Here is a 26,695-nt window from a genome sequence, read left to right on the forward strand (position 1 = left end):
CAATATGTCATCATGGATGATACCATCTAAGATGGGTGTCCGTGACCCTCCCTTCCTCTTCTTCGATGTTCAAGCTGTGCTTTCCTGTGCTGGAGAGGGAAAGGCGTTAGTGGATAGGTATGCACCTTCTGGGACAGGTTTAGAAAAGACAGTGTACATGCCTGTCACGGTGGCACTTGGAGGGAGTTGATCAGGCACTCATGATCTTTCAAGGTCATCCTGGGCTACCTGAGTTGAAGTCCCAAGAAATACAACAGCCTGGTGTGATGTGGTATGCCTTCATTCTCAACACTCTAGGGGGAAAACACTGACGTAGAGGCAAAGTGTAGATCTCCGTGAGTTCAAGTCCAGCCTAGTCTACATAGTGAGTTCCAGGCCAGACAGAACTACAATGTGAGACCCTGTCTTGGCTCCAAAAATAAATAAAAATTATATTAGGGAATAAAATTCTGATAAGTGACTGTTTGCCTAGTATGTACAAGGCCCTGGGTTTGATCTCTAGCACTGTATAAACCACAAATCCTGGTGGTTGCTTATAGGAATTATCTTTTGTGTACCATGTGGAAGCAATACCTGTCAATAAAAAGACAATGGCCAGTAAGCTGGAGTAGGATTAGAAGGTGGGACAGGTAGAGAGACAGAGGAACTTTGGGAAAGAGTCAAACACGGGAAGATTCCCCATCCAGACTCAGGCATATGAATCTGAGGAGAGGTAACCAGCCATGTATAAATGGGTTAATATAAGTTACAAACTAGTCAGGGAACAAGCCCAGCTAATGGAGTAGGCATTCATTCATAAATAAATAATAAGTCTCCTTCAGGAGCTGGGGTGTGGGAAGAAAAGCCCTTGGTTACAGTTGCTTATAACCACAGCTCCCTGGAGATAGAGGCAGGAAGAGAGGAAGTTCAGCGAAGCTCATGGAGAGTTTGAGCCAGCCTGGGGTATATAAGTCAGGTTCATACTTAGCCCAGGCTGGTCTCTGACTCTTGGTCTTCCTCAATGTTGGGATTACAGGTGTGATTACACACCTTGCTTTGATATGGAATTTACCATCCTTCTGCCTCAGCTCCTCAAATGCAGTGATAACAAGCATGAAACGCCACGCCCTGGTAAGGTTTGTCAGACAACCATTTCTCTCATTCTTCGTGGCCTGTTTACTGGCAGCTCTGACCATTTTTCACAGAGGAGAAATCTGAGTCACCATGGATTGAAGTCACCTTTTTAAGGTCATAGAAACGCCCCATGACAAGGGAGATATGCGGATGTAAATAGTCTGCCAGGGTAGATTACAACTCAGGGCTGCCCGCCTGGTGTGGGCTGTGTCTGAGCTGAATCTCAGTGGAGGAACAGGAGTGAGGCCTTGGTAGAGGGCCGTGGGAGGCTGCATCTGTGCTGCAGACAAGATATACAAAGGCCAGGGGGTGAGGAACATGTAGGGCTCACCTGAGTGAGCTGCAAAGGTCTTCGGGAGGCAGGAAAAGGAAACAGAATCCAGAGCCCCCAACAACTCAAGCCCTCCAGTGGGACATGAGATACAGCTTCCAGGGTACGTGTGTGTGTGTGTGTGTGTGTGTGTGTGTGTGTGCTTGAGTGCATGTGTGTGTACATGTATAGGCATTTATGTGTGCCAAATATGTGTATATACATATGGATATGTATATATGCATATGTATGTGGATATGTGTGTACATGTGTGTGTGTGTGTGTGTGTGTGTGTAAATGTGTACATGTTCTTGTATGTGTGTTTAAGATAGGAGCTGATTCTGGAATCAGCTGATTCTGGCTTGTAATTTGTAGTAATCCTGCCTCAGCTTCCCCTCTCAAGTATTCCAGGTGTGAGTCACCACATCTGGCTATGGGCTGGCTATGATGTGTCCCTATCCCCTAAGACAAGACAGCCGGATGGACATTTGGCTCTATTTACTTTGGGCCTTTGAAATCTGCATGCTGCTTTCACACACAGTGTGAGCTGACCTCTGACTACCCAGGGTATCTGAAGGTAACTGAGTGGAGAAGCTTCTGTGGTACAAAATGGGGTGAGTTGAGCAGTGAGGATCCCAGACAGGACAAGAGATGTCCAGAATGTCTGTGTGGGGGACTGAGAAGGAAAGGAAGGAGGCTAAGGGACAGGGCAGGGTCCAACTGGGTTCTCAAGCTTACAGCTCCTACTTCCTCCTCCGCCCATTCTAGCCTCAGCCTCAGCCTCTGGCCTCACCAATGGGCTGGCAAAAGGAAAATCTTAAGTCGAAAGTCCAAGCAGTAGAGGTTCCAGAGCTGGGACTCCATTGTCTCCTGTGCAGTATCGGGACATATGGCCAGAGCTGGTGGGAACTGTGGGGTTTGGGGGAGCTTGGTGCTATTGGTAAGTTCTCCTCTGCTCAGGGATCTAAGGGAGGGAGGCAGAGAAAAGGCTAGAAACTACATTCCCAGAGATGTGGGAGGAAGGTCTCTCAGTCAGGGACTTGAAGAAACTGGGGGTGGGGGTGGGGGTGGGGCAGTGCCTGGAGAAGGAAAAAGCTCTGTGTTTGGAGGAATATGACGAGCTTTAGTACACGGGTGTCTGGCACGAGAGTAAACATGGAATCAGGCTGCCAATATACACAGCCCAGCCCCTCCTCCCTCAGACTCAAGAGACCCAATCCCTAATCCTCTTCCCACAAACCCAAGGTGTCCAGCTCTGGCCCACCTCCTTCAGCCCAATTTTTCTTTTCCTCTTGTCGTCCCTCTTGGTCCATTGCTTCCTTTCCCCCATGCCTCTGGTTATATTTTTCAGAAAGAGAAACTGCTCGTTTTTTTTTTTTTTTTTTTTTTTGTTCTTTTTTTCGGAACTGGGGACCGAACCCAGGGCCTTGCGCTTCCTAGGTAAGCGCTCTACCACTGAGCTAAATCCCCAGCCCTGAAACTGCTCGTTTTATCTCTTGCCCTTATCAGGGGACCAACTTTGGCTCTGGCTTCCCTAGAATTCCACTGATGCCATGGGCGACTGTCCTCCCATCTAAACAGCACCAGCGTTGGGATGGCCCTTATCATTCCCCATCCCCAACTCCTCTCCTTGGTCAAGGTTGAAGGAAAGGTTGGGGACAGAGATCAAGAAAGTCTCGGGGTTGGGGATTTAGCTCAGTGGTAGAGCACTTGCCTAGCAAGCACAAGGTCCTGGGTTCGGTCCTCAGCTCCAGGAAAAAAAAAAGACAAGAAAGTCTCAATCAGTCCTGCTAGTTCCACCTCCCCAGCCTCATCATACCTCAGCTAATTTCTCCCTACCTGGTTCTCTCTAGGGTTTGTGTGGTTGTTCTGTGGTCCGGACGGCTGGTGAGTAGTCCTACCTTTAACCGTTGTCTTTGCCAAAAGATGAGACCCCAGTTCCTCTGAGTCTGATGGTCCACGGTGGGCTGGGGACAAGGGTAGTTTCTCAGCTTGGGGCTGGGGCTGGGGCTGGGGCTGGGGCTGGGGCTGGGGCTGGGGTTGGGGCTGGGGCTGGGGCTGGGGCTGGGGCTGCTTTTCTAATTTGGGAGCTCCTCTCTAATTCTCAGCTCCAAACCCAGTGATAAACCTGAGGACGGAGACTCAGACCAACACCTCCATCACCTTGAGGTGGGAGGTCCCTGATGGCACTGACCCTCAGAACTTGACCTATTGGATCCAGTGGCTTAGAGATGGTGGCAGCAATAATACCCAAATCACAACAGGCACCAGGGTCACAGTGGATAGACTTGCTCCTGCCTCATCCTATGAATTTTCCGTGTGGGCAGAGAAAGATGGAGTCAGCGGCTCCCCACAGACGCTCATAGCCACCACAGGTGAGAGCCAGACTCTTCTGGATTCTTTCTTTCTTTTGAAGAGATGGGTTTAAGAGCTAACAGTCTTTAAAGGTACCAGATTCCACGATCCAAGCGGAATGGAATGAAGTCCATGCATGTGAATTTCTGACTTTTATCATCCACATTAAATGTAGTAAAAGAGATAGAGGGGTTGGGGATTTGGCTCAGTGGTAGAGCGCTTGCCTAGCAAGCGCAAGGCCCTGGGTTCGGTCCCCAGCTCCGAAAAAAAGAAGAAAAAAAAAGAGATACAGGTAAGGGGGCCCCATAGTTCATATAGCCATGGGGGGTGTCTAAAAGTGGTCTCCTTTCTTTATTATGAGCATAAAGAGAGCACAAAATTGGCATTTTTTTCTTTTCTATTTTTCGGAGCTGGGGCCCAAACCCAGGGCCTTGCGCTTGCTAGGCAAGCGCTCTACCACTGAGCCAAATCCCCAACCCCCAAAATTGGCATTTTTAATTTCATAAAAATATTCCCATCTCCATAAGTTACAACTGGCTATACATACCAAAGAGCTCACATATCACACAAAACGTGTGTCTCTCTATTGGACCCAGCCATCCAACACCTACCACCATGGTTTACATAAATATGACCAACAGGACCAGCAGATTTCCTACCTATTTAAGCCTCAAACCCAGAAGAATTTAAGGGTGGGAGTTCAGAGCAACACTGGTGTGGCCTTTTCTTTTGTTTTTACACCATGACTTGGTCATGGAGTTATCCACTGGAGCAGGTAGCTATGTTATCAGTGACTTCCTCTCCCCCAGAAGCCGTAGAATGTCATTTTCTCCTCTAGACTGGGTCGCAAGAGTGCACTGCTCATTTATGACTGGCTATTCAGAGCATCAGTCTTGTGTTGGCTTTACCCCTACAAGCCCAATGGCTGGGAGGTCATGAGTGTCACAGCCATGTCATGCCCCCAAGACAGCACTTCACACCCTTCCTTTCCATGATGGTGTCTGAGCCTCAGAGGGGATGGTAGGTGTGTCTTCAACATCTCAAACCTCCACGAGTCTCTGTGTTGACCAGGATTCACTGAGATGGCAGCTTCATAGATCAGTTGAGGGTCATGAAGGTCCCTGTTACCAGTATATGCACTTACCATCACTCGGTACCTGGAGCTGTGTTCGTTTCTGCACCATCAAATCCTGGTTCATCCTTATTTATTTATTTATTTATTTATTTATTTATTTATTTATTTATTTATTTAGTTAGTTAGTTAGTTAGTTAGTTTTCCAAGCAGTGTTTCTTGGCATACCTTGGCTGTCCTGGAACTCAGTCTAGGCTGGCTTTGAACTCACTAATTTCCTCCTTAATGCTGGGATTAAAGGTGAACATGACCATATCTGGTGATTTATTTGCCTTAGCATATGTAAATCTGTGTAGTATATGAATGTGTGTGTGTATGTGTATATTTATTTTCTCTACCTCTCCTCTCCCTCCTCTTTTGCTCTCTTTTTCTCTTCCAGTCTCTGTCCATCAGACTGCAGTTTCCCCCAGTTCTTTCCTTCCAGGCCCTCACATTTTTACCCCCTCCCTCCATTTCTCCTCCGTTTCTCTTCTGAAAAGGGCAGGCCTCCCATGGATATCAACCAAAGATGGCATATCAAGCTGCAGTAAGACTAGGCACTCACTGCATATTGAGGCTGCAAAAGACAACCCAGTAGGAGTAAAGGGTCCATAAAGAAGGCAAAAGGTCAGAGATAGCCCCTACTCCTACAGGTAGGATACCCAGAAAGAGATCAAGCTACACAAATATAACATACCTACAGAGGACCTAGGTCAGTCCTTTGTGGGTTCACTGGTTGTCTCTTCAGTCTCTGTGAGCCCCTTTGGCCTCTGGGTAGTTGATTCCCTGGGGTGTTTCCTTGTGGTGTCCCTGGTCCCTCTTGATCCTACCATCGTTCCTTCCATCTCCCACAGGATTCCCTGACCTCCATATAATGTTTAGCTACAGGTCTCCACGTCTGTTCCCATTCCTTGCTGGCTGAAGCATCTCTTAAGTCAACTGGGTTAGCTGCCAGTGTATGAATATAGCAGATATCATTAGGGATCATTTTCTCTCCTAGGTCTCTGGGCCCTCCAAGATCTGGGTCTCTAGGCAGTGTCAGGGATGGGCCTCCTTTCATGGCATGGGTCTCAAGCTGGACCAGCCATTCCTTAGTCATTCCCATAATTCTTGGGCCATCTTGATCCCAGCATATCTGGTGGTCAGGAGTAACTGTCCATATAAGAACTTTTGTCTTGCTTGGTGTCTGATCCATCCACTTTAAGTCCTGGTTTCAGGAGTTAGATGGTTCAGAATCCAGATCTCTCATTGCTGGGAGTCTTAGCTAAGGGGACACTCATTGATATCTGGAAGTTTCCATTGCATTGGGTTCTGGAGATGGACCCTCCCAAGTCAGTTGTGTCTCCCAGTACTTGCATCAGAGATACCTGAAGGTCTAGAACCTCACATTTCTACATAGAACCTGTGTGTCCCAAAGGCACTAAAGTAGGACGAGGGGGCATACATTCTTTGCTTTAATATCTTTGTTTTTCTTTCTTGTTTCCTTGACAGGAGATTTCTATGTGTTCCATGTTTGCCTCAAATGTGTAGCAATCCTCCTGCCTCAGCTTCCTGAGTACCTGATGTCCAGACTTCAGCACCATGCCTTGGTAGCTCTGACTTAGGAATGCACTGGTAACCTTTTCTGAGCTCTGAGCACTAACTCTCAGCAGCATGCTCATGACAGCCAGCCACATGCTGAGAGCTCAAGGCAAACTGGGCTTCCATGTTGGACTTTCTAGGTCTGAGTCATCCCAGCTCTGCCACTGGGTCCGTGGCTTCTGAAGACACAGAAAATTGAGGGCCAGGACCAACACCTGACTTCCCTTTCTGTCCCCATTTCAGCTTCAAACAAAGTGAGCAACCTGAGGGTCGAAGGTCAGAACACCACCGCCATCAGCCTGAGCTGGGACCCACCTGAGAACTCCTCCTCGCAGGACCTCACCTACTGGGCGCAGTGCATCGGATATGATGGCAAAAATGAGACCCGGCATACAAAAGACACCAGAGTCACTGTGGATGGACTTGATCCTGGGACTTCATATGAATGCTCTGTGAGAGTGGAGAAGGATGGCGTCTACAGCACTTGGGAGACAAAAAATACCACAACAGGTGAGAGCAGACACTATTTCCTTTGAGATTCTGCGTCCTCCCTGTTCCATCCCCCTCCCTGTCTCCATTTGTTAATATTTTCTGAGTATGTAGCCCACAGTGACCTGGACCTCACAGCTCTTGTGCCGGTCTTTCCAGGTGCCTGGATTACGGGTGTGCATCATCACACCAGACTGGAATTTTTTTTATCTTTATTAACTTGAGTATTTCTTATTTACATTTTGATTATTATTCCCCTTCCTGGTTTTTGGGCTGACATCCCCCTAACCCCTCTCCCGGTCTATATAGTCTTCTCCTCCGGATCCTCTCCCCATATACCACCCCCCCAAACAATCACGTTCTCTGCAAGTTCAGTCTTGGGAGCACCAAGGGCTTCCCCTTCCACTGCTGCTCTTACTAGGCTATTCATTGCTATCTATGAGGTTGGAGCCCACGGTCAGTCCATGTATAGTCTTTAGTAGTGGCTTAGTCCCTGGAGGCTCTGGCTGCTTGGCACTGTTGTTCATATGGGGTCTTGACCCCCTCAAGCTTTTCCAGTCCTTTCTCTGATTCCTTCAACGGGGATCCCGTTCTCAGTTCAGTGGTTTGCTTCTGGCATTTGCCTATGTATTTGCTGTATTCTGGCTGGGTCTCTCAGGAGAGATCTACATCCGGTTCCTGTCGCCCTGCTCTTCTTTGCTTCATCCATCGCTAGATCTAGTTTGGTGGCTGTATATGTATGGGCCACCTGTGGGGTGGGCTCTGAATGGGTGTTCCTTCTGCCTGTGTTCTAAACTTTTCCTCCCTACTCCCTCCCAAGGGTATTCTTGTTCCCCTTTTAAAGAAGGAGTGAAGCATTCGCATTTTGGTCATCCTTCTTGAGTTTCATGTGTTTGTGCATCTAGGGTAATTCAAGCATTTGTGCTAATAGCCTCTTATCAAGGACTGCATACAATGTGTGTTTTTCTGTGATTGGGTTACCTCACTCAGGATGATATTTTCCAGTTCCCTCCATTTGCCTATGACTTTCATAAAGTCATTGTTTTTGATAGCTGAGTAATATTCCATTGTGTAGATGTACCACATTTTCTGTATCCCTCCCTCTGTTGAAGGGCGTCTGGGTTCTTTCCAGCTTCTGGCTATTGTAAATGAGGTTGCTATGAACATAGTGGAGCATGTGTCTTTGTTATATGTTGGGGCATCTTTTGGGCATATGCCCAAGAGAGGTATAGCTGGGTCGTCCGGTTGTTCAACGTCCAATTTTCTGAGGAACCTCCAGACTGATTTCCAGAATGGTTGTACCACAGACTGGAATTTTAAAAAGAATGTATCTACTTTACTTTACATGTGTGAGAGCTTTGCCTGCATGTGTATAAGTGTAAAGGTACATGTAGTGTCCATGGAGCCAGAGTAGATTTCTCAGAATTTATCAGATAGTGTTGACATCTTGGAGTGCTGGGGACTGACATCTAGGTGCTCTTACCTGCTACCCCATCTCTCCTGCCTCTTGGCTGGTGTCTGATGCCTTTTCCCTTAATGGTAGGTAGGGGAGGGTGGTTGGAGCTACCAGGAAGGTGGGACAACGTGAATGAGGACACATAGTTAAGGCTTGCTTTCCTCTGACCAATCTAAAACAGAAGAAGAGAGAGGAAACATTGATCTTAACGAAAGTCTCTCTCTTTTTTTTTCCCGAAGCTGGGGACCTAACCCAGGGCCTTGCGCTTGCTAGGCAAATGCTCTACCACTGACCTAAATCCCCAACCATGAAAGTCTTTTGTATACTTACATTAATTTTCTCTTTTCCACACTCTTTCCATCTCTCTCTCTCTCTACCTCACTTTTTCTTTCTCTGTTCTTCAAGACCATAGTTTCCCCCAGTCCTCTCCTTCCAGGCCCTCACATTCTTCCCGCCTCTCTATCCATCACACCTCTGTTTCTCTTCAGAACAGAATGGTCCCCTCATGGATATCAACCACAGATGGCATATCAAGCTGCAGTAAGACTAGGCACTCACCTCATATTGAGGCTGGAAGAGGCAACACAGTAGGACTAAAGGGTTCCTAAAGCAGGCAAGAGAGTGAGAAAGAGCCCCTACTCCAACAGTTAGGACACCCAGAAAGAGATCAAGCTACACGAATGTAACATACCTACAGAGGACCTAGGTCAGTCCATTGTGGGTTCACTGGTTGTCTCTTCAGTCTCTGTGAGCCCCTTTGGTCCCTGGTTTGTTGATTCCGTGGGGTGTTTCCTTGTGGTGTCCCTGGTCCCTCTTGATCCTACCATCGTTCCTTCCATCTCCCACAGGATTCCCCGACCTCCACATAATGTTTAGCTACAGGTCTCCACGTCTGTTTCCATTACTTGCTGGGTCAAGCATCTCTTAAGTCAACTGGGTTAGCTGCCAGTGTATGAATATAGCAGATATCATTAGGGATCATTTTCTCTCCTAGGTCTCTGGGCCCTCTAAGATCTGGGTCTCTAGGCAGTGTCAGGGATGGGCCTCCTTTCATGGCATGGGTCTCAAGCTGGACCAGCCATTCCTTAGTCATTCCCACAATTCTTGGGCCATCTTGATCCCAGCATATCTGGTGGTCAGGAGTAACTGTCCATATAAGAACTTTTGTCTTGCTTGGTGTCTGATCCATCCACTTTAAGTCCTGGTTTCAGGAGTTAGATGGTTCAGAATCCAGATCTCTCATTGCTGGGAGTCTTAGCTAAGGGGACCCTCATTGATACCTGGAAGTTTCCATTGCATTGGGTTCTGGAGATGGACCCTCCCAGGTCAGTTGTGTCTCCCAGTACTTGCATCAGAGATACCTGAAGGTCTAGAACCTCTCATTTCTATACAGAACTCATATTTTACAAAGCACTAACGTAGGACTTGGGGGCATACGTTCATTTGTTCTAATTTCTTTGCTTTTTCTTTCTTGTGTCCCTGACAGGAGATTTCTATGTGTTCCATGTTTGCCTCAAATGTGTATCAATCCTCCTGCCTCAGCTTCCTGAGTGCTGGGTGCACAGACTTCAGCACCATGCCTTGGTAGCTCTGACTTAGGAATGCACTGGTAACCTTTTCTGAGCTCTGAGCACTAACTCTCAGCAGCATGCTCATGACAGCCAGCCACATGCCGAGAGCTCAAGGCAAACTGGGCTTCCATGTTGGACTTTCTAGGTCTGAGTCATCCCAGCTCTGCCACTGGGTCCATGGCTTCTGAAGACACAGAAAATTGAGGGCCAGGACCAACACCTGACTTCCCTTTCTGTCCCCATTTCAGCTTCAAACAAAGTGAGCAACCTGAGGGTCGAAGGTCAGAACACCACCGCCATCAGCCTGAGCTGGGACCCTCCTGAGAACTCCTCCTCGCAGGACCTCACCTACTGGGCGCAGTGCATCGGATATGATGGTCAAAATGAGACCCGGCATACAAAAGACACCAGAGTCACTGTGGATGGACTTGATCCTGGGACTTCATATGAATGCTCTGTGAGAGTGGAGAAGGATGGCGTCTACAGCACTTGGGAGACAAAAAATACCACAACAGGTGAGAGCAGACACTATTTCCTTTGAGATTCTGCGTCCTCCCTGTTCCATCCCCCTCCCTGTCTCCATTTGTTAATATTTTCTGAGTATGTAGCCCACAGTGACCTGGACCTCACAGCTCTTGTGCCAGTCCTTCCAGGTGCCTGTATTATGGGTGTGCATCATCACACCAGACTGGAATTTTTTTTATCTTTATTAACTTGAGTATTTCTTATTTACATTTTGATTTTTATTCCCCTTCCTGGTTTTTGGGCCGACATTCCCCTAACCCCTCTCCCGGTCTATATGGGCTTCCCCTCCCGATCCTCTCCCCATATACCACCCCCCCCAAACAATCACGTTCTCTGCAAGTTCAGTCTTGGTAGGACCAAGGGCTTCCCCTTCCACTGCTGCTCTTACTAGGCTATTCATTGCTATCTATGAGGTTGGAGCCCACGGTCAGTCCATGTATAGTCTTTGATAGTGGCTTAGTCCCTGGAAGCTCTGATTGGTTGGCATTTTTGTTCATATGGGGTCTTGACCCCTTCAAGCTTTTCCAGTCCTTTCTCTGATTCCTTCAACGGGGATCCCGTTCTCAGTTCAGTGGTTTGCTTCTGGCATTTGCCTATGTATTTGCTGTATTCTGGCTGGGTCTCTCAGGAGAGATCTACATCCGGTTCCTGTCGCCCTGCTCTTTTTTGCTTCATCCATCTCTAGATCTAGTTTGGTGGCTGTATATGTATGGGCCACCTGTGGGGTGGGCTCTGAATGGGTGTTCCTTCTGCCTCTGTTCTAAACTTTTCCTCCCTATTCCCTCCCAAGGGCATTCTTGTTCCCTTTTTAAAGAAGGAGTGAAGCATTCGCATTTTGGTCATCCTTCTTGAGTTTCATGTGTTTGTGCATCTAGGGTAATTCAAGCATTTGTGCTAATAGCCTCTTATCAAGGACTGCATACAATGTGTGTTTTTCTGTGATTGGGTTACCTCACTCAGGATGATATTTTCCAGTTCCATCCATTTCCCTATGACTTTTATAAAGGCATTGTTTTTGATAGCTGAGTAATATTCCATTGAGTAGATGTACCACATTTTCTGTATCCATTCCTCTGTTGAAGGGAATCTGGGTTCTTTCCAGCTTCTTGCTGTTATAAATGAGGTTGCCATAAACATAGTGGAGCATGTGTCTTTGTTATATGTTGGGGCATCTTTTGGGTATATGCCCAAGAGAGGTATAGCTGGGTCCTCAGGTAGTTCAATGTCCAATTTTCTGAGGAACCTCCAGACTGATTTCCAGAATGGTTGTACCACAGAATGGAATACTTAAAAGAATGTATCTACTTTACTTTATATCTTTGAGACCTTTACGTGCATGTGTGCAAGTGTACAGGTGCATGTATTGTCCAAGGAGCAAGAAGTAGATTTCTCAGAATTTATCAGATAGTGTTGACACCTTGGAGTGCTGGGGACTGACATCTAGGTGCTCTTACCTGCTACCCCATCTCTCCTGCCTCTTGGCTGGTGTCTGATGCCTTTGCCCTTAATGGTAGGTAGGGGAGGGTGGTTGGGAACTTCCAGGAAGGTGGGACAACTTGAATGGGGACAGATATTTAAGCCTTGCTTTCCTCTGTCCAGTCTAAAACAGAGGAAGAGAGAGGAAACATTGACGTTCATGAGAGACTTTTTTTACTTACATTGATTTTCTCTCCTTTCTACTCTCTTTCCATCTCTCTCTCTGCCTCATTTTTCCTTTCTCTGTTCATCCAGACTACAGTTTCCGCCAGCTCTTTCCTTCCAGGCCCTCACATTCTTCCCGCCTCTCCATCCATTGCACCTCTGTTTCTCTTCAGAACAGAATGGTCCCCTCATGGATATCAACCACAGATGGCATATCAAGCTGTAGTAAGACTAGGCACTCACCTCATATTGAGGCTGGAAGAGGCAACACAGTAGGAGTAAAGGGTTCCTAAAGCGGGCAAGAGAGTGAGAAAGAGCCCCTACTCCAACAGTTAGGACAGCCAGAGAAAGATCCAGGTAACAACTGTAACATAGCAGAGGACCCAGGTCAGGCGTTTGTGGGTTCCCTGGTTGTCTCTTCAGTCTCTTGATTCCCTTCGATCCCTCCTAAGGTGACTCTGTGGGGTGTTTCCTAGTCCTTCTAGATCGTACCATTCTTCCTGCCATCTTCCAGAGGATTCAGAGACCTCCACCTAATGTTTAGCTGTAGGTCTCTACATCTGTTTCCATTAGTTGCTGGGTCAAGCCCCTCTTATGACAATTTATGGATTTACAGAATATCATTAGGAATCATTTCTATCCTAGGTCTGGAGGCTCTCCAGCCTCTGGGTTTCTAGGCAATGTCAGGGATTGCATAGGACTCAAGCTGGACCAGCCATTCCTTAGTCACCTCCATGATTTCTGAGATACCTGATCCCAGCACATGTGGTGGTCAGGACCAATTGTACATATAAGAACTTTTGTCTTGCTTGATGTCTGATCCACATTAAGTCCTGGTTACAGGAGTTAGATGGTTCATACACCATGTCTCCCATTGGTGGGAGTCTTGGCTAAGGTGACCGTCATAGATTCCTGGAAGGTTCTGGAACTGCCCAGATTCAGTTGTGTCTCCCAGTACTTGCATCAGAGACTCCTGAAGGCCTAGAACCTCTCCTTACTACATAGAACGTATGATTTCCAAAGCAGTAAGTAGGACTTGGGGGCATACCTTCATTTGTTTCAATATAGTTGTGTTTTCCTTCTTTCTTTTCTTGACAAGGGATTCCATTGTATCCATTTGTTGCCTCAAATGTGTAACAATCCTCCTGCCTCAGCTTCCTGAGTGCTGGGTGCACAGACCTCAGCACCATGCCTTGGTAGCTCTGACTTAGGAATGCACTGGTAACCTTTTCTGAGCTCTGAGCACTAACTCTCAGCAGCATGCTCATGACAGCCAGCCACATGCCAAGAGCTCAAGGCAAACTGGGCTTCCATGCTGGACTTTCTAGGTCTGAGTCATCCCAGCTCTGCCACTGGGTCCATGGCTTCTGAAGACACAGAAAATTGAGGGCCAGGACCAACACCTGACTTCCGTTTCTTTCCCCATTTCAGCTCCAAACCCAGTGAGAAACCTGAGGGTCGAAGGTCAGAACACCACCGCCATCAGCCTGAGCTGGGACCCTCCTGAGAACTCCTCCTCGCAGGACCTCACCTACTGGGCGCAGTGCATCGGATATGATGGCAAAAATGAGACCCGGCATACAAAAGACACCAGAGTCACTGTGGATGGACTTGATCCTGGGACTTCATATGAATGCTCTGTGAGAGTGGAGAAGGATGGCGTCTACAGCACTTGGGAGACAAAAAATACCACAACAGGTGAGAGCAGACACTATTTCCTTTGAGATTCTGCGTCCTCCCTGTTCCATCCCCCTCCCTGTCTCCATTTGTTAATATTTTCTGAGTATGTAGCCCACAGTGACCTGGACCTCACAGCTCTTGTGCCGGTCCTTCCAGGTGCCTGCATTACGGGTGTGCATCATCACACCAGACTGGAATTTTTTTTATCTTTATTAACTTGAGTATTTCTTATTTACATTTTGATTATTATTCCCCTTCCTGGTTTTTGGGCTGACATCCCCCTAACCCCTCTCCCGGTCTATATAGGCTTCTCCTCCGGATCCTCTCCCCATATACCACCCCCCCAAACAATCACGTTCTCTGCAAGTTCAGTCTTGGGAGCACCAAGGGCTTCTCCTTCCACTGCTGCTCTTACTAGGCTATTCATTGCTATCTATGAGGTTGGAGCCCACGGTCAGTCCATGTATAGTCTTTGGTAGTGGCTTAGTCCCTGGAAGCTCTGGCTGCTTGGCACTGTTGTTCATATGGGGTCTTGACCCCCTCAAGCTTTTCCAGTCCTTTCTCTGATTCCTTCAACGGGGATCCCGTTCTCAGTTCAGTGGTTTGCTTCTGGCATTTGCCTATGTATTTGCTGTATTCTGGCTGGGTCTCTCAGGAGAGATCTACATCCGGTTCCTGTCGCCCTGCTCTTCTTTGCTTCATCCATCGCTAGATCTAGTTTGGTGGCTGTATATGTATGGGCCACCTGTGGGGTGGGCTCTGAATGGGTGTTCCTTCTGCCTGTGTTCTAAACTTTTCCTCCCTACTCCCTCCCAAGGGTATTCTTGTTCCCCTTTTAAAGAAGGAGTGAAGCATTCGCATTTTGGTCATCCTTCTTGAGTTTCATGTGTTTGTGCATCTAGGGTAATTCAAGCATTTGTGCTAATAGCCTCTTATCAAGGACTGCATACAATGTGTGTTTTTCTGTGATTGGGTTACCTCACTCAGGATGATATTTTCCAGTTCCCTCCATTTGCCTATGACTTTCATAAAGTCATTGTTTTTGATAGCTGAGTAATATTCCATTGTGTAGATGTACCACATTTTCTGTATCCCTCCCTCTGTTGAAGGGCGTCTGGGTTCTTTCCAGCTTCTGGCTATTGTAAATGAGGTTGCTATGAACATAGTGGAGCATGTGTCTTTGTTATATGTTGGGGCATCTTTTGGGCATATGCCCAAGAGAGGTATAGCTGGGTCGTCAGGTTGTTCAACGTCCAATTTTCTGAGGAACCTCCAGACTGATTTCCAGAATGGTTGTACCACAGACTGGAATTTTAAAAAGAATGTATCTACTTTACTTTACATGTGTGAGAGCTTTGCCTGCATGTGTACAAGTGCAAAGGTACATGTAGTGTCCAAGGAGCCAGGAGTAGATTTCTCAGAATTTATCAGATAGTGTTGACACCTTGGAGTGCTGGGGACTGACATCTAGGTGTTTTTACCTGCTACCCCATCTCTCCTGCCTCTTGGCTGGTGTCTGATGCCTTGTCCCTTAATGGTAGGTAGGGGAGGGTCGTTTGAGCTACCAGGAAGGTGGGACAACGTGAATGAGGACACATAGTTAAGGCTTGCTTTCCTCTGACCAATCTAAAACAGAAGAAGAGAGAGGAAACATTGATCTTCACGAAAGTCTCTCTCTTTTTTTTTCCCGAAGCTGGGGACCTAACCCAGGGCCTGCGCTTGCTAGGCAAACGCTCTACCACTGACCTAAATCCCCAACCATGAAAGTCTTTTGTATACTTACATTAATTTTCTCTTTTCCACACTCTTTCCATCTCTCTCTCTCTCTCTCTCTCTCTTTCTCTCTCTCTACCTCACTTTTTCTTTCTCTGTTCTTCAAGACCATAGTTTCCCCCAGTCCTCTCCTTCCAGGCCCTCACATTCTTCCCGCCTCTCTATCCATCACACCTCTGTTTCTCTTCAGAACAGAATGGTCCCCTCATGGATATCAACCACAGATGGCATATCAAGCTGCAGTAAGACTAGGCACTCACCTCATATTGAGGCTGGAAGAGGCAACACAGTAGGACTAAAGGGTTCCTAAAGCAGGCAAGAGAGTGAGAAAGAGCCCCTACTCCAACAGTTAGGACACCCAGAAAGAGATCAAGCTACACGAATGTAACATACCTACAGAGGACCTAGGTCAGTCCATTGTGGGTTCACTGGTTGTCTCTTCAGTCTCTGTGAGCCCCTTTGGTCCCTGGTTTGTTGATTCCGTGGGGTGTTTCCTTGTGGTGTCCCTGGTCCCTCTTGATCCTACCATCGTTCCTTCCATCTCCCACAGGATTCCCCGACCTCCACATAATGTTTAGCTACAGGTCTCCACGTCTGTTTCCATTACTTGCTGGGTCAAGCATCTCTTAAGTCAACTGGGTTAGCTGCCAGTGTATGAATATAGCAGATATCATTAGGGATCATTTTCTCTCCTAGGTCTCTGGGCCCTCTAAGATCTGGGTCTCTAGGCAGTGTCAGGGATGGGCCTCCTTTCATGGCATGGGTCTCAAGCTGGACCAGCCATTCCTTAGTCATTCCCACAATTCTTGGGCCATCTTGATCCCAGCATATCTGGTGGTCAGGAGTAACTGTCCATATAAGAACTTTTGTCTTGCTTGGTGTCTGATCCATCCACTTTAAGTCCTGGTTTCAGGAGTTAGATGGTTCAGAATCCAGATCTCTCATTGCTGGGAGTCTTAGCTAAGGGGACCCTCATTGATACCTGGAAGTTTCCATTGCATTGGGTTCTGGAGATGGACCCTCCCAGGTCAGTTGTGTCTCCCAGTACTTGCATCAGAGATACCTGAAGGTCTAGAACCTCTCATTTCTATACAGAACTCATATTTTACAAAGCACTAACGTAGGACTTGGGGGCATACGTTCATTTGTTCTAATTTCTTTGCTTTTTCTTTCTTGTGTCCTTGACAGGTGATTCCTATGTGTTCCATGTTTGTCTCAAATGTGTAGCAATCTTCCTGCTTCATCTTCCTGAGTGCTGGGTGCACAGACCTCAGCACCATGCCTTGGTAGCTCTGACTTAGGAATGCACTGGTCACCTTTTCTGAGCTCTGAGCACTAACTCTCAGCAGCATGCTCATGACAGCCAGCCACATGCCGAGAGCTCAAGGCAAACTGGGCTTCCATGTTGGGCTTTCTAGGTCTGAGTCATCCCAGCTCTGCCACTGGGTCCATGGCTTCTGAAGACACAGAAAATTGAGGGCCAGGACCAACACCTGACTTCCGTTTCTTTCCCCATTTCAGCTCCAAACCCAGTGAGAAACCTGAGGGTCGAAGGTCAGAACACGACCTCCATCAGCCTGAGCTGGGACCCTCCTGAGAACTCCTCCTCGCAGGACCTCACCTACTGGGCGCAGTGCATCAGATATGATGGTCAAAATGAGACCCGGCATACAAAAGACACCAGAGTCTCTGTGGATGGACTTGATCCTGGGACTTCATATGAATGCTCTGTGAGAGTGGAGAAGGATGGCGTCTACAGCACTTGGGAGACAAAAAATACCACAACAGGTGAGAGCAGACACTATTTCCTTTGAGATTCTGCGTCCTCCCTGTTCCATCCCCCTCCCTGTCTCCATTTGTTAATATTTTCTGAGTATGTAGCCCACAGTGACCTGGACCTCACAGCTCTTGTGCCGGTCTTTCCAGGTGCCTGGATTACGGGTGTGCATCATCACACCAGACTGGAATTTTTTTATCTTTATTAACTTGAGTATTTCTTATTTACATTTTGATTATTATTCCCCTTCCTGGTTTTTGGGCTGACATCCCCCTAACCCCTCTCCCGGTCTATATAGGCTTCTCCTCCGGATCCTCTCCCCATATACCACCCCCCCAAACAATCACGTTCTCTGCAAGTTCAGTCTTGGGAGCACCAAGGGCTTCCCCTTCCACTGCTGCTCTTACTAGGCTATTCATTGCTATCTATGAGGTTGGAGCCCACGGTCAGTCCATGTATAGTCTTTAGTAGTGGCTTAGTCCCTGGAGGCTCTGGCTGCTTGGCACTGTTGTTCATATGGGGTCTTGACCCCCTCAAGCTTTTCCAGTCCTTTCTCTGATTCCTTCAACGGGGATCCCGTTCTCAGTTCAGTGGTTTGCTTCTGGCATTTGCCTATGTATTTGCTGTATTCTGGCTGGGTCTCTCAGGAGAGATCTACATCCGGTTCCTGTCGCCCTGCTCTTCTTTGCTTCATCCATCGCTAGATCTAGTTTGGTGGCTGTATATGTATGGGCCACCTGTGGGGTGGGCTCTGAATGGGTGTTCCTTCTGCCTGTGTTCTAAACTTTTCCTCCCTACTCCCTCCCAAGGGTATTCTTGTTCCCCTTTTAAAGAAGGAGTGAAGCATTCGCATTTTGGTCATCCTTCTTGAGTTTCATGTGTTTGTGCATCTAGGGTAATTCAAGCATTTGTGCTAATAGCCTCTTATCAAGGACTGCATACAATGTGTGTTTTTCTGTGACTGGGTTACCTCACTCAGGATGATATTTTCCAGTTCCCTCCATTTGCCTATGACTTTCATAAAGTCATTGTTTTTGATAGCTGAGTAATATTCCATTGTGTAGATGTACCACATTTTCTGTATCCCTCCCTCTGTTGAAGGGCGTCTGGGTTCTTTCCAGCTTCTGGCTATTGTAAATGAGGTTGCTATGAACATAGTGGAGCATGTGTCTTTGTTATATGTTGGGGCATCTTTTGGGCATATGCCCAAGAGAGGTATAGCTGGGTCGTCAGGTTGTTCAACGTCCAATTTTCTGAGGAACCTCCAGACTGATTTCCAGAATGGTTGTACCACAGACTGGAATTTTAAAAAGAATGTATCTACTTTACTTTACATGTGTGAGAGCTTTGCCTGCATGTGTACAAGTGCAAAGGTACATGTAGTGTCCAAGGAGCCAGGAGTAGATTTCTCAGAATTTATCAGATAGTGTTGACACCTTGGAGTGCTGGGGACTGACATCTAGGTGTTTTTACCTGCTACCCCATCTCTCCTGCCTCTTGGCTGGTGTCTGATGCCTTGTCCCTTAATGGTAGGTAGGGGAGGGTCGTTTGAGCTACCAGGAAGGTGGGACAACGTGAATGAGGACACATAGTTAAGGCTTGCTTTCCTCTGACCAATCTAAAACAGAAGAAGAGAGAGGAAACATTGATCTTCACGAAAGTCTCTCTCTTTTTTTTTCCCGAAGCTGGGGACCTAACCCAGGGCCTTGCGCTTGCTAGGCAAACGCTCTACCACTGACCTAAATCCCCAACCATGAAAGTCTTTTGTATACTTACATTAATTTTCTCTTTTCCACACTCTTTCCATCTCTCTCTCTCTCTCTCTCTCTCTCTCTCTCTCTCTCTCTCTCTCTTTCTCTCTCTCTACCTCACTTTTTCTTTCTCTGTTCTTCAAGACCATAGTTTCCCCCAGTCCTCTCCTTCCAGGCCCTCACATTCTTCCCGCCTCTCTATCCATCACACCTCTGTTTCTCTTCAGAACAGAATGGTCCCCTCATGGATATCAACCACAGATGGCATATCAAGCTGCAGTAAGACTAGGCACTCACCTCATATTGAGGCTGGAAGAGGCAACACAGTAGGACTAAAGGGTTCCTAAAGCAGGCAAGAGAGTGAGAAAGAGCCCCTACTCCAACAGTTAGGACACCCAGAAAGAGATCAAGCTACACGAATGTAACATACCTACAGAGGACCTAGGTCAGTCCATTGTGGGTTCACTGGTTGTCTCTTCAGTCTCTGTGAGCCCCTTTGGTCCCTGGTTTGTTGATTCCGTGGGGTGTTTCCTTGTGGTGTCCCTGGTCCCTCTTGATCCTACCATCGTTCCTTCCATCTCCCACAGGATTCCCCGACCTCCACATAATGTTTAGCTACAGGTCTCCACGTCTGTTTCCATTACTTGCTGGGTCAAGCATCTCTTAAGTCAACTGGGTTAGCTGCCAGTGTATGAATATAGCAGATATCATTAGGGATCATTTTCTCTCCTAGGTCTCTGGGCCCTCTAAGATCTGGGTCTCTAGGCAGTGTCAGGGATGGGCCTCCTTTCATGGCATGGGTCTCAAGCTGGACCAGCCATTCCTTAGTCATTCCCACAATTCTTGGGCCATCTTGATCCCAGCATATCTGGTGGTCAGGAGTAACTGTCCATATAAGAACTTTTGTCTTGCTTGGTGTCTGATCCATCCACTTTAAGTCCTGGTTTCAGGAGTTAGATGGTTCAGAATCCAGATCTCTCATTGCTGGGAGTCTTAGCTAAGGGGACCCTCATTGATACCTGGAAGTTTCCATTGCATTGGGTTCTGGAGATGGACCCTCCCAGGTCAGTTGTGTCTCCCAGTACTTGCATCAGAGATACCTGAAGGTCTAGAACCTCTCATTTCTATACAGAACTCATATTTTACAAAGCACTAACGTAGGACTTGGGGGCATACGTTCATTTGTTCTAATTTCTTTGCTTTTTCTTTCTTGTGTCCTTGACAGGTGATTCCTATGTGTTCCATGTTTGTCTCAAATGTGTAGCAATCTTCCTGCTTCATCTTCCTGAGTGCTGGGTGCACAGACCTCAGCACCATGCCTTGGTAGCTCTGACTTAGGAATGCACTGGTCACCTTTTCTGAGCTCTGAGCACTAACTCTCAGCAGCATGCTCATGACAGCCAGCCACATGCCGAGAGCTCAAGGCAAACTGGGCTTCCATGTTGGGCTTTCTAGGTCTGAGTCATCCCAGCTCTGCCACTGGGTCCATGGCTTCTGAAGACACAGAAAATTGAGGGCCAGGACCAACACCTGACTTCCGTTTCTTTCCCCATTTCAGCTCCAAACCCAGTGAGAAACCTGAGGGTCGAAGGTCAGAACACGACCTCCATCAGCCTGAGCTGGGACCCTCCTGAGAACTCCTCCTCGCAGGACCTCACCTACTGGGCGCAGTGCATCAGATATGATGGTCAAAATGAGACCCGGCATACAAAAGACACCAGAGTCACTGTGGATGGACTTGATCCTGGGACTTCATATGAATGCTCTGTGAGAGTGGAGAAGGATGGCGTCTACAGCACTTGGGAGACAAAAAATACCACAACAGGTGAGAGCAGACACTATTTCCTTTGAGATTCTGCGTCCTCCCTGTTCCATCCCCCTCCCTGTCTCCATTTGTTAATATTTTCTGAGTATGTAGCCCACAGTGACCTGGACCTCACAGCTCTTGTGCCGGTCTTTCCAGGTGCCTGGATTATGGGTGTGCATCATCACACCAGACTGGAATTTTTTTTATCTTTATTAACTTGAGTATTTCTTATTTACATTTTGATTATTATTCCCCTTCCTGGTTTTTGGGCTGACATCCCCCTAACCCCTCTCCCGGTCTATATAGGCTTCTCCTCCGGATCCTCTCCCCATATACCACCCCCCCAAACAATCACGTTCTCTGCAAGTTCAGTCTTGGGAGCACCAAGGGCTTCCCCTTCCACTGCTGCTCTTACTAGGCTATTCATTGCTATCTATGAGGTTGGAGCCCACGGTCAGTCCATGTATAGTCTTTAGTAGTGGCTTAGTCCCTGGAGGCTCTGGCTGCTTGGCACTGTTGTTCATATGGGGTCTTGACCCCCTCAAGCTTTTCCAGTCCTTTCTCTGATTCCTTCAACGGGGATCCCGTTCTCAGTTCAGTGGTTTGCTTCTGGCATTTGCCTATGTATTTGCTGTATTCTGGCTGGGTCTCTCAGGAGAGATCTACATCCGGTTCCTGTCGCCCTGCTCTTCTTTGCTTCATCCATCGCTAGATCTAGTTTGGTGGCTGTATATGTATGGGCCACCTGTGGGGTGGGCTCTGAATGGGTGTTCCTTCTGCCTGTGTTCTAAACTTTTCCTCCCTACTCCCTCCCAAGGGTATTCTTGTTCCCCTTTTAAAGAAGGAGTGAAGCATTCGCATTTTGGTCATCCTTCTTGAGTTTCATGTGTTTGTGCATCTAGGGTAATTCAAGCATTTGTGCTAATAGCCTCTTATCAAGGACTGCATACAATGTGTGTTTTTCTGTGATTGGGTTACCTCACTCAGGATGATATTTTCCAGTTAAATCCATTTCCCAATGACTTTCATAAAGTCATTGTTTTTGATAGCTGAGTAATATTACATTGTGTAGATGTACCACATTTTCTGTATCCCTCCCTCTGTTGAAGGGCATCTGGGTTCTTTCCAGCTTCTGGCTATTGTAAATGAGGTTGCTATGAACATAGTGGAGCATGTGTCTTTGTTATATGTTGGGGCATCTTTTGGGCATATGCCCAAGAGAGGTATAGCTGGGTCGTCCGGTTGTTCAACGTCCAATTTTCTGAGGAACCTCCAGACTGATTTCCAGAATGGTTGTACCACAGACTGGAATTTTAAAAAGAATGTATCTACTTTACTTTACATGTGTGAGAGCTTTGCCTGCATGTGTATAAGTGTAAAGGTACATGTAGTGTCCATGGAGCCAGAGTAGATTTCTCAGAATTTATCAGATAGTGTTGACATCTTGGAGTGCAGGGGACTGACATCTAGGTGCTCTTACCTGCTACCCCATCTCTCCTGCCTCTTGGCTGGTGTCTGATGCCTTTTCCCTTAATGGTAGGTAGGGGAGGGTGGTTGGAGCTACCAGGAAGGTGGGACAACGTGAATGAGGACACATAGTTAAGGCTTGCTTTCCTCTGACCAATCTAAAACAGAAGAAGAGAGAGGAAACATTGATCTTAACGAAAGTCTCTCTCTTTTTTTTTCCCGAAGCTGGGGACCTAACCCAGGGCCTTGCGCTTGCTAGGCAAATGCTCTACCACTGACCTAAATCCCCAACCATGAAAGTCTTTTGTATTCTTACATTAATTTTCTCTTTTCCACACTCTTTCCATCTCTCTCTCTCTCTACCTCACTTTTTCTTTCTCTGTTCTTCAAGACCATAGTTTCCCCCAGTCCTCTCCTTCCAGGCCCTCACATTCTTCCCGCCTCTCTATCCATCACACCTCTGTTTCTCTTCAGAACAGAATGGTCCCCTCATGGATATCAACCACAGATGGCATATCAAGCTGCAGTAAGACTAGGCACTCACCTCATATTGAGGCTGGAAGAGGCAACACAGTAGGACTAAAGGGTTCCTAAAGCAGGCAAGAGAGTGAGAAAGAGCCCCTACTCCAACAGTTAGGACACCCAGAAAGAGATCAAGCTACATGAATGTAACATACCTACAGAGGACCTAGGTCAGTCCATTGTGGGTTCACTGGTTGTCTCTTCAGTCTCTGTGAGCCCCTTTGGTCCCTGGTTTGTTGATTCCGTGGGGTGTTTCCTTGTGGTGTCCCTGGTCCCTCTTGATCCTACCATCGTTCCTTCCATCTCCCACTGGATTCCCCGACCTCCACATAATGTTTAGCTACAGGTCTCCACGTCTGTTTCCATTACTTGCTGGGTCAAGCATCTCTTAAGTCAACTGGGTTAGCTGCCAGTGTATGAATATAGCAGATATCATTAGGGATCATTTTCTCTCCTAGGTCTCTGGGCCCTCTAAGATCTGGGTCTCTAGGCAGTGTCAGGGATGGGCCTCCTTTCATGGCATGGGTCTCAAGCTGGACCAGCCATTCCTTAGTCATTCCCACAATTCTTGGGCCATCTTGATCCCAGCATATCTGGTGGTCAGGAGTAACTGTCCATATAAGAACTTTTGTCTTGCTTGGTGTCTGATCCATCCACTTTAAGTCCTGGTTTCAGGAGTTAGATGGTTCAGAATCCAGATCTCTCATTGCTGGGAGTCTTAGCTAAGGGGACCCTCATTGATACCTGGAAGTTTCCATTGCATTGGGTTCTGGAGATGGACCCTCCCAGGTCAGTTGTGTCTCCCAGTACTTGCATCAGAGATACCTGAAGGTCTAGAACCTCTCATTTCTATACAGAACTCATATTTTACAAAGCACTAACGTAGGACTTGGGGGCATACGTTCATTTGTTCTAATTTCTTTGCTTTTTCTTTCTTGTGTCCCTGACAGGAGATTTCTATGTGTTCCATGTTTGCCTCAAATGTGTATCAATCCTCCTGCCTCAGCTTCCTGAGTGCTGGGTGCACAGACTTCAGCACCATGCCTTGGTAGCTCTGACTTAGGAATGCACTGGTCACCTTTTCTGAGCTCTGAGCACTAACTCTCAGCAGCATGCTCATGACAGCCAGCCACATGCCGAGAGCTCAAGGCAAACTGGGCTTCCATGTTGGGCTTTCTAGGTCTGAGTCATCCCAGCTCTGCCACTGGGTCCGTGGCTTCTGAAGACACAGAAAATTGAGGGCCAGGACCAACACCTGACTTCCCTTTCTGTCCCCATTTCAGCTTCAAACCCAGTGAGAAACCTGACGGTCGAAGGTCAGAACACGACCGCCATCAGCCTGAGCTGGGACCCTCCTGAGAACTCCTCCTCGCAGGACCTCACCTACTGGGCGCAGTGCATCGGATATGATGGCAAAAATGAGACCCGGCATACAAAAGACACCAGAGTCACTGTGGATGGACTTGATCCTGGGACTTCATATGAATGCTCTGTGAGAGTGGAGAAGGATGGCGTCTACAGCACTTGGGAGACAAAAAATACCACAACAGGTGAGAGCAGACACTATTTCCTTTGAGATTCTGCGTCCTCCCTGTTCCATCCCCCTCCCTGTCTCCATTTGTTAATATTTTCTGAGTATGTAGCCCACAGTGACCTGGACCTCACAGCTCTTGTGCCAGTCCTTCCAGGTGCCTGTATTATGGGTGTGCATCATCACACCAGACTGGAATTTTTTTATCTTTATTAACTTGAGTATTTCTTATTTACATTTTGATTTTTATTCCCCTTCCTGGTTTTTGGGCCGACATTCCCCTAACCCCTCTCCCGGTCTATATGGGCTTCCCCTCCCGATCCTCTCCCCATATACCACCCCCCCCCAAACAATCACGTTCTCTGCAAGTTCAGTCTTGGTAGGACCAAGGGCTTCCCCTTCCACTGCTGCTCTTACTAGGCTATTCATTGCTATCTATGAGGTTGGAGCCCACGGTCAGTCCATGTATAGTCTTTGATAGTGGCTTAGTCCCTGGAAGCTCTGATTGGTTGGCATTTTTGTTCATATGGGGTCTTGACCCCTTCAAGCTTTTCCAGTCCTTTCTCTGATTCCTTCAACGGGGATCCCGTTCTCAGTTCAGTGGTTTGCTTCTGGCATTTGCCTATGTATTTGCTGTATTCTGGCTGGGTCTCTCAGGAGAGATCTACATCCGGTTCCTGTCGCCCTGCTCTTTTTTGCTTCATCCATCTCTAGATCTAGTTTGGTGGCTGTATATGTATGGGCCACCTGTGGGGTGGGCTCTGAATGGGTGTTCCTTCTGCCTCTGTTCTAAACTTTTCCTCCCTATTCCCTCCCAAGGGCATTCTTGTTCCCTTTTTAAAGAAGGAGTGAAGCATTCGCATTTTGGTCATCCTTCTTGAGTTTCATGTGTTTGTGCATCTAGGGTAATTCAAGCATTTGTGCTAATAGCCTCTTATCAAGGACTGCATACAATGTGTGTTTTTCTGTGATTGGGTTACCTCACTCAGGATGATATTTTCCAGTTCCATCCATTTCCCTATGACTTTTATAAAGGCATTGTTTTTGATAGCTGAGTAATATTCCATTGAGTAGATGTACCACATTTTCTGTATCCATTCCTCTGTTGAAGGGAATCTGGGTTCTTTCCAGCTTCTTGCTGTTATAAATGAGGTTGCCATAAACATAGTGGAGCATGTGTCTTTGTTATATGTTGGGGCATCTTTTGGGTATATGCCCAAGAGAGGTATAGCTGGGTCCTCAGGTAGTTCAATGTCCAATTTTCTGAGGAACCTCCAGACTGATTTCCAGAATGGTTGTACCACAGAATGGAATACTTAAAAGAATGTATCTACTTTACTTTATATCTTTGAGACCTTTACGTGCATGTGTGCAAGTGTACAGGTGCATGTATTGTCCAAGGAGCAAGAAGTAGATTTCTCAGAATTTATCAGATAGTGTTGACACCTTGGAGTGCTGGGGACTGACATCTAGGTGCTCTTACCTGCTACCCCATCTCTCCTGCCTCTTGGCTGGTGTCTGATGCCTTTGCCCTTAATGGTAGGTAGGGGAGGGTGGTTGGGAACTTCCAGGAAGGTGGGACAACTTGAATGGGGACAGATATTTAAGCCTTGCTTTCCTCTGTCCAGTCTAAAACAGAGGAAGAGAGAGGAAACATTGACGTTCATGAGAGACTTTTTTTACTTACATTGATTTTCTCTCCTTTCTACTCTCTTTCCATCTCTCTCTCTGCCTCATTTTTCCTTTCTCTGTTCATCCAGACTACAGTTTCCGCCAGCTCTTTCCTTCCAGGCCCTCACATTCTTCCCGCCTCTCCATCCATTGCACCTCTGTTTCTCTTCAGAACAGAATGGTCCCCTCATGGATATCAACCACAGATGGCATATCAAGCTGTAGTAAGACTAGGCACTCACCTCATATTGAGGCTGGAAGAGGCAACACAGTAGGAGTAAAGGGTTCCTAAAGCGGGCAAGAGAGTGAGAAAGAGCCCCTACTCCAACAGTTAGGACAGCCAGAGAAAGATCCAGGTAACAACTGTAACATAGCAGAGGACCCAGGTCAGGCGTTTGTGGGTTCCCTGGTTGTCTCTTCAGTCTCTTGATTCCCTTCGATCCCTCCTAAGGTGACTCTGTGGGGTGTTTCCTAGTCCTTCTAGATCGTACCATTCTTCCTGCCATCTTCCAGAGGATTCAGAGACCTCCACCTAATGTTTAGCTGTAGGTCTCTACATCTGTT

At 47.2% G+C, this 26,695-nt stretch overlaps 1 protein-coding gene across 1 annotated transcript in view; it reads left to right on the forward strand.

The window, feature by feature from the left end:
- The first annotated feature begins 2,312 nt into the window (after positions 1-2,312).
- Ptprh (protein tyrosine phosphatase, receptor type, H) overlaps positions 2,313-26,695 on the forward strand; it is a 46,564-nt gene continuing 22,181 nt past the window's right edge. The window contains 6 exon segments of the mRNA NM_001191945.1: positions 2,313-2,363; positions 3,277-3,310; positions 3,688-3,798; positions 17,127-17,393; positions 20,692-20,958; positions 24,213-24,479. Of these exon segments, the coding sequence (NP_001178874.1) occupies positions 2,313-2,363; positions 3,277-3,310; positions 3,688-3,798; positions 17,127-17,393; positions 20,692-20,958; positions 24,213-24,479 (997 nt within the window).

Source organism: Rattus norvegicus, chromosome 1, assembly GCF_036323735.1.
Source record: "Rattus norvegicus strain BN/NHsdMcwi chromosome 1, GRCr8, whole genome shotgun sequence".
NCBI classification, from domain to species: Eukaryota; Metazoa; Chordata; class Mammalia; order Rodentia; family Muridae; genus Rattus; species Rattus norvegicus.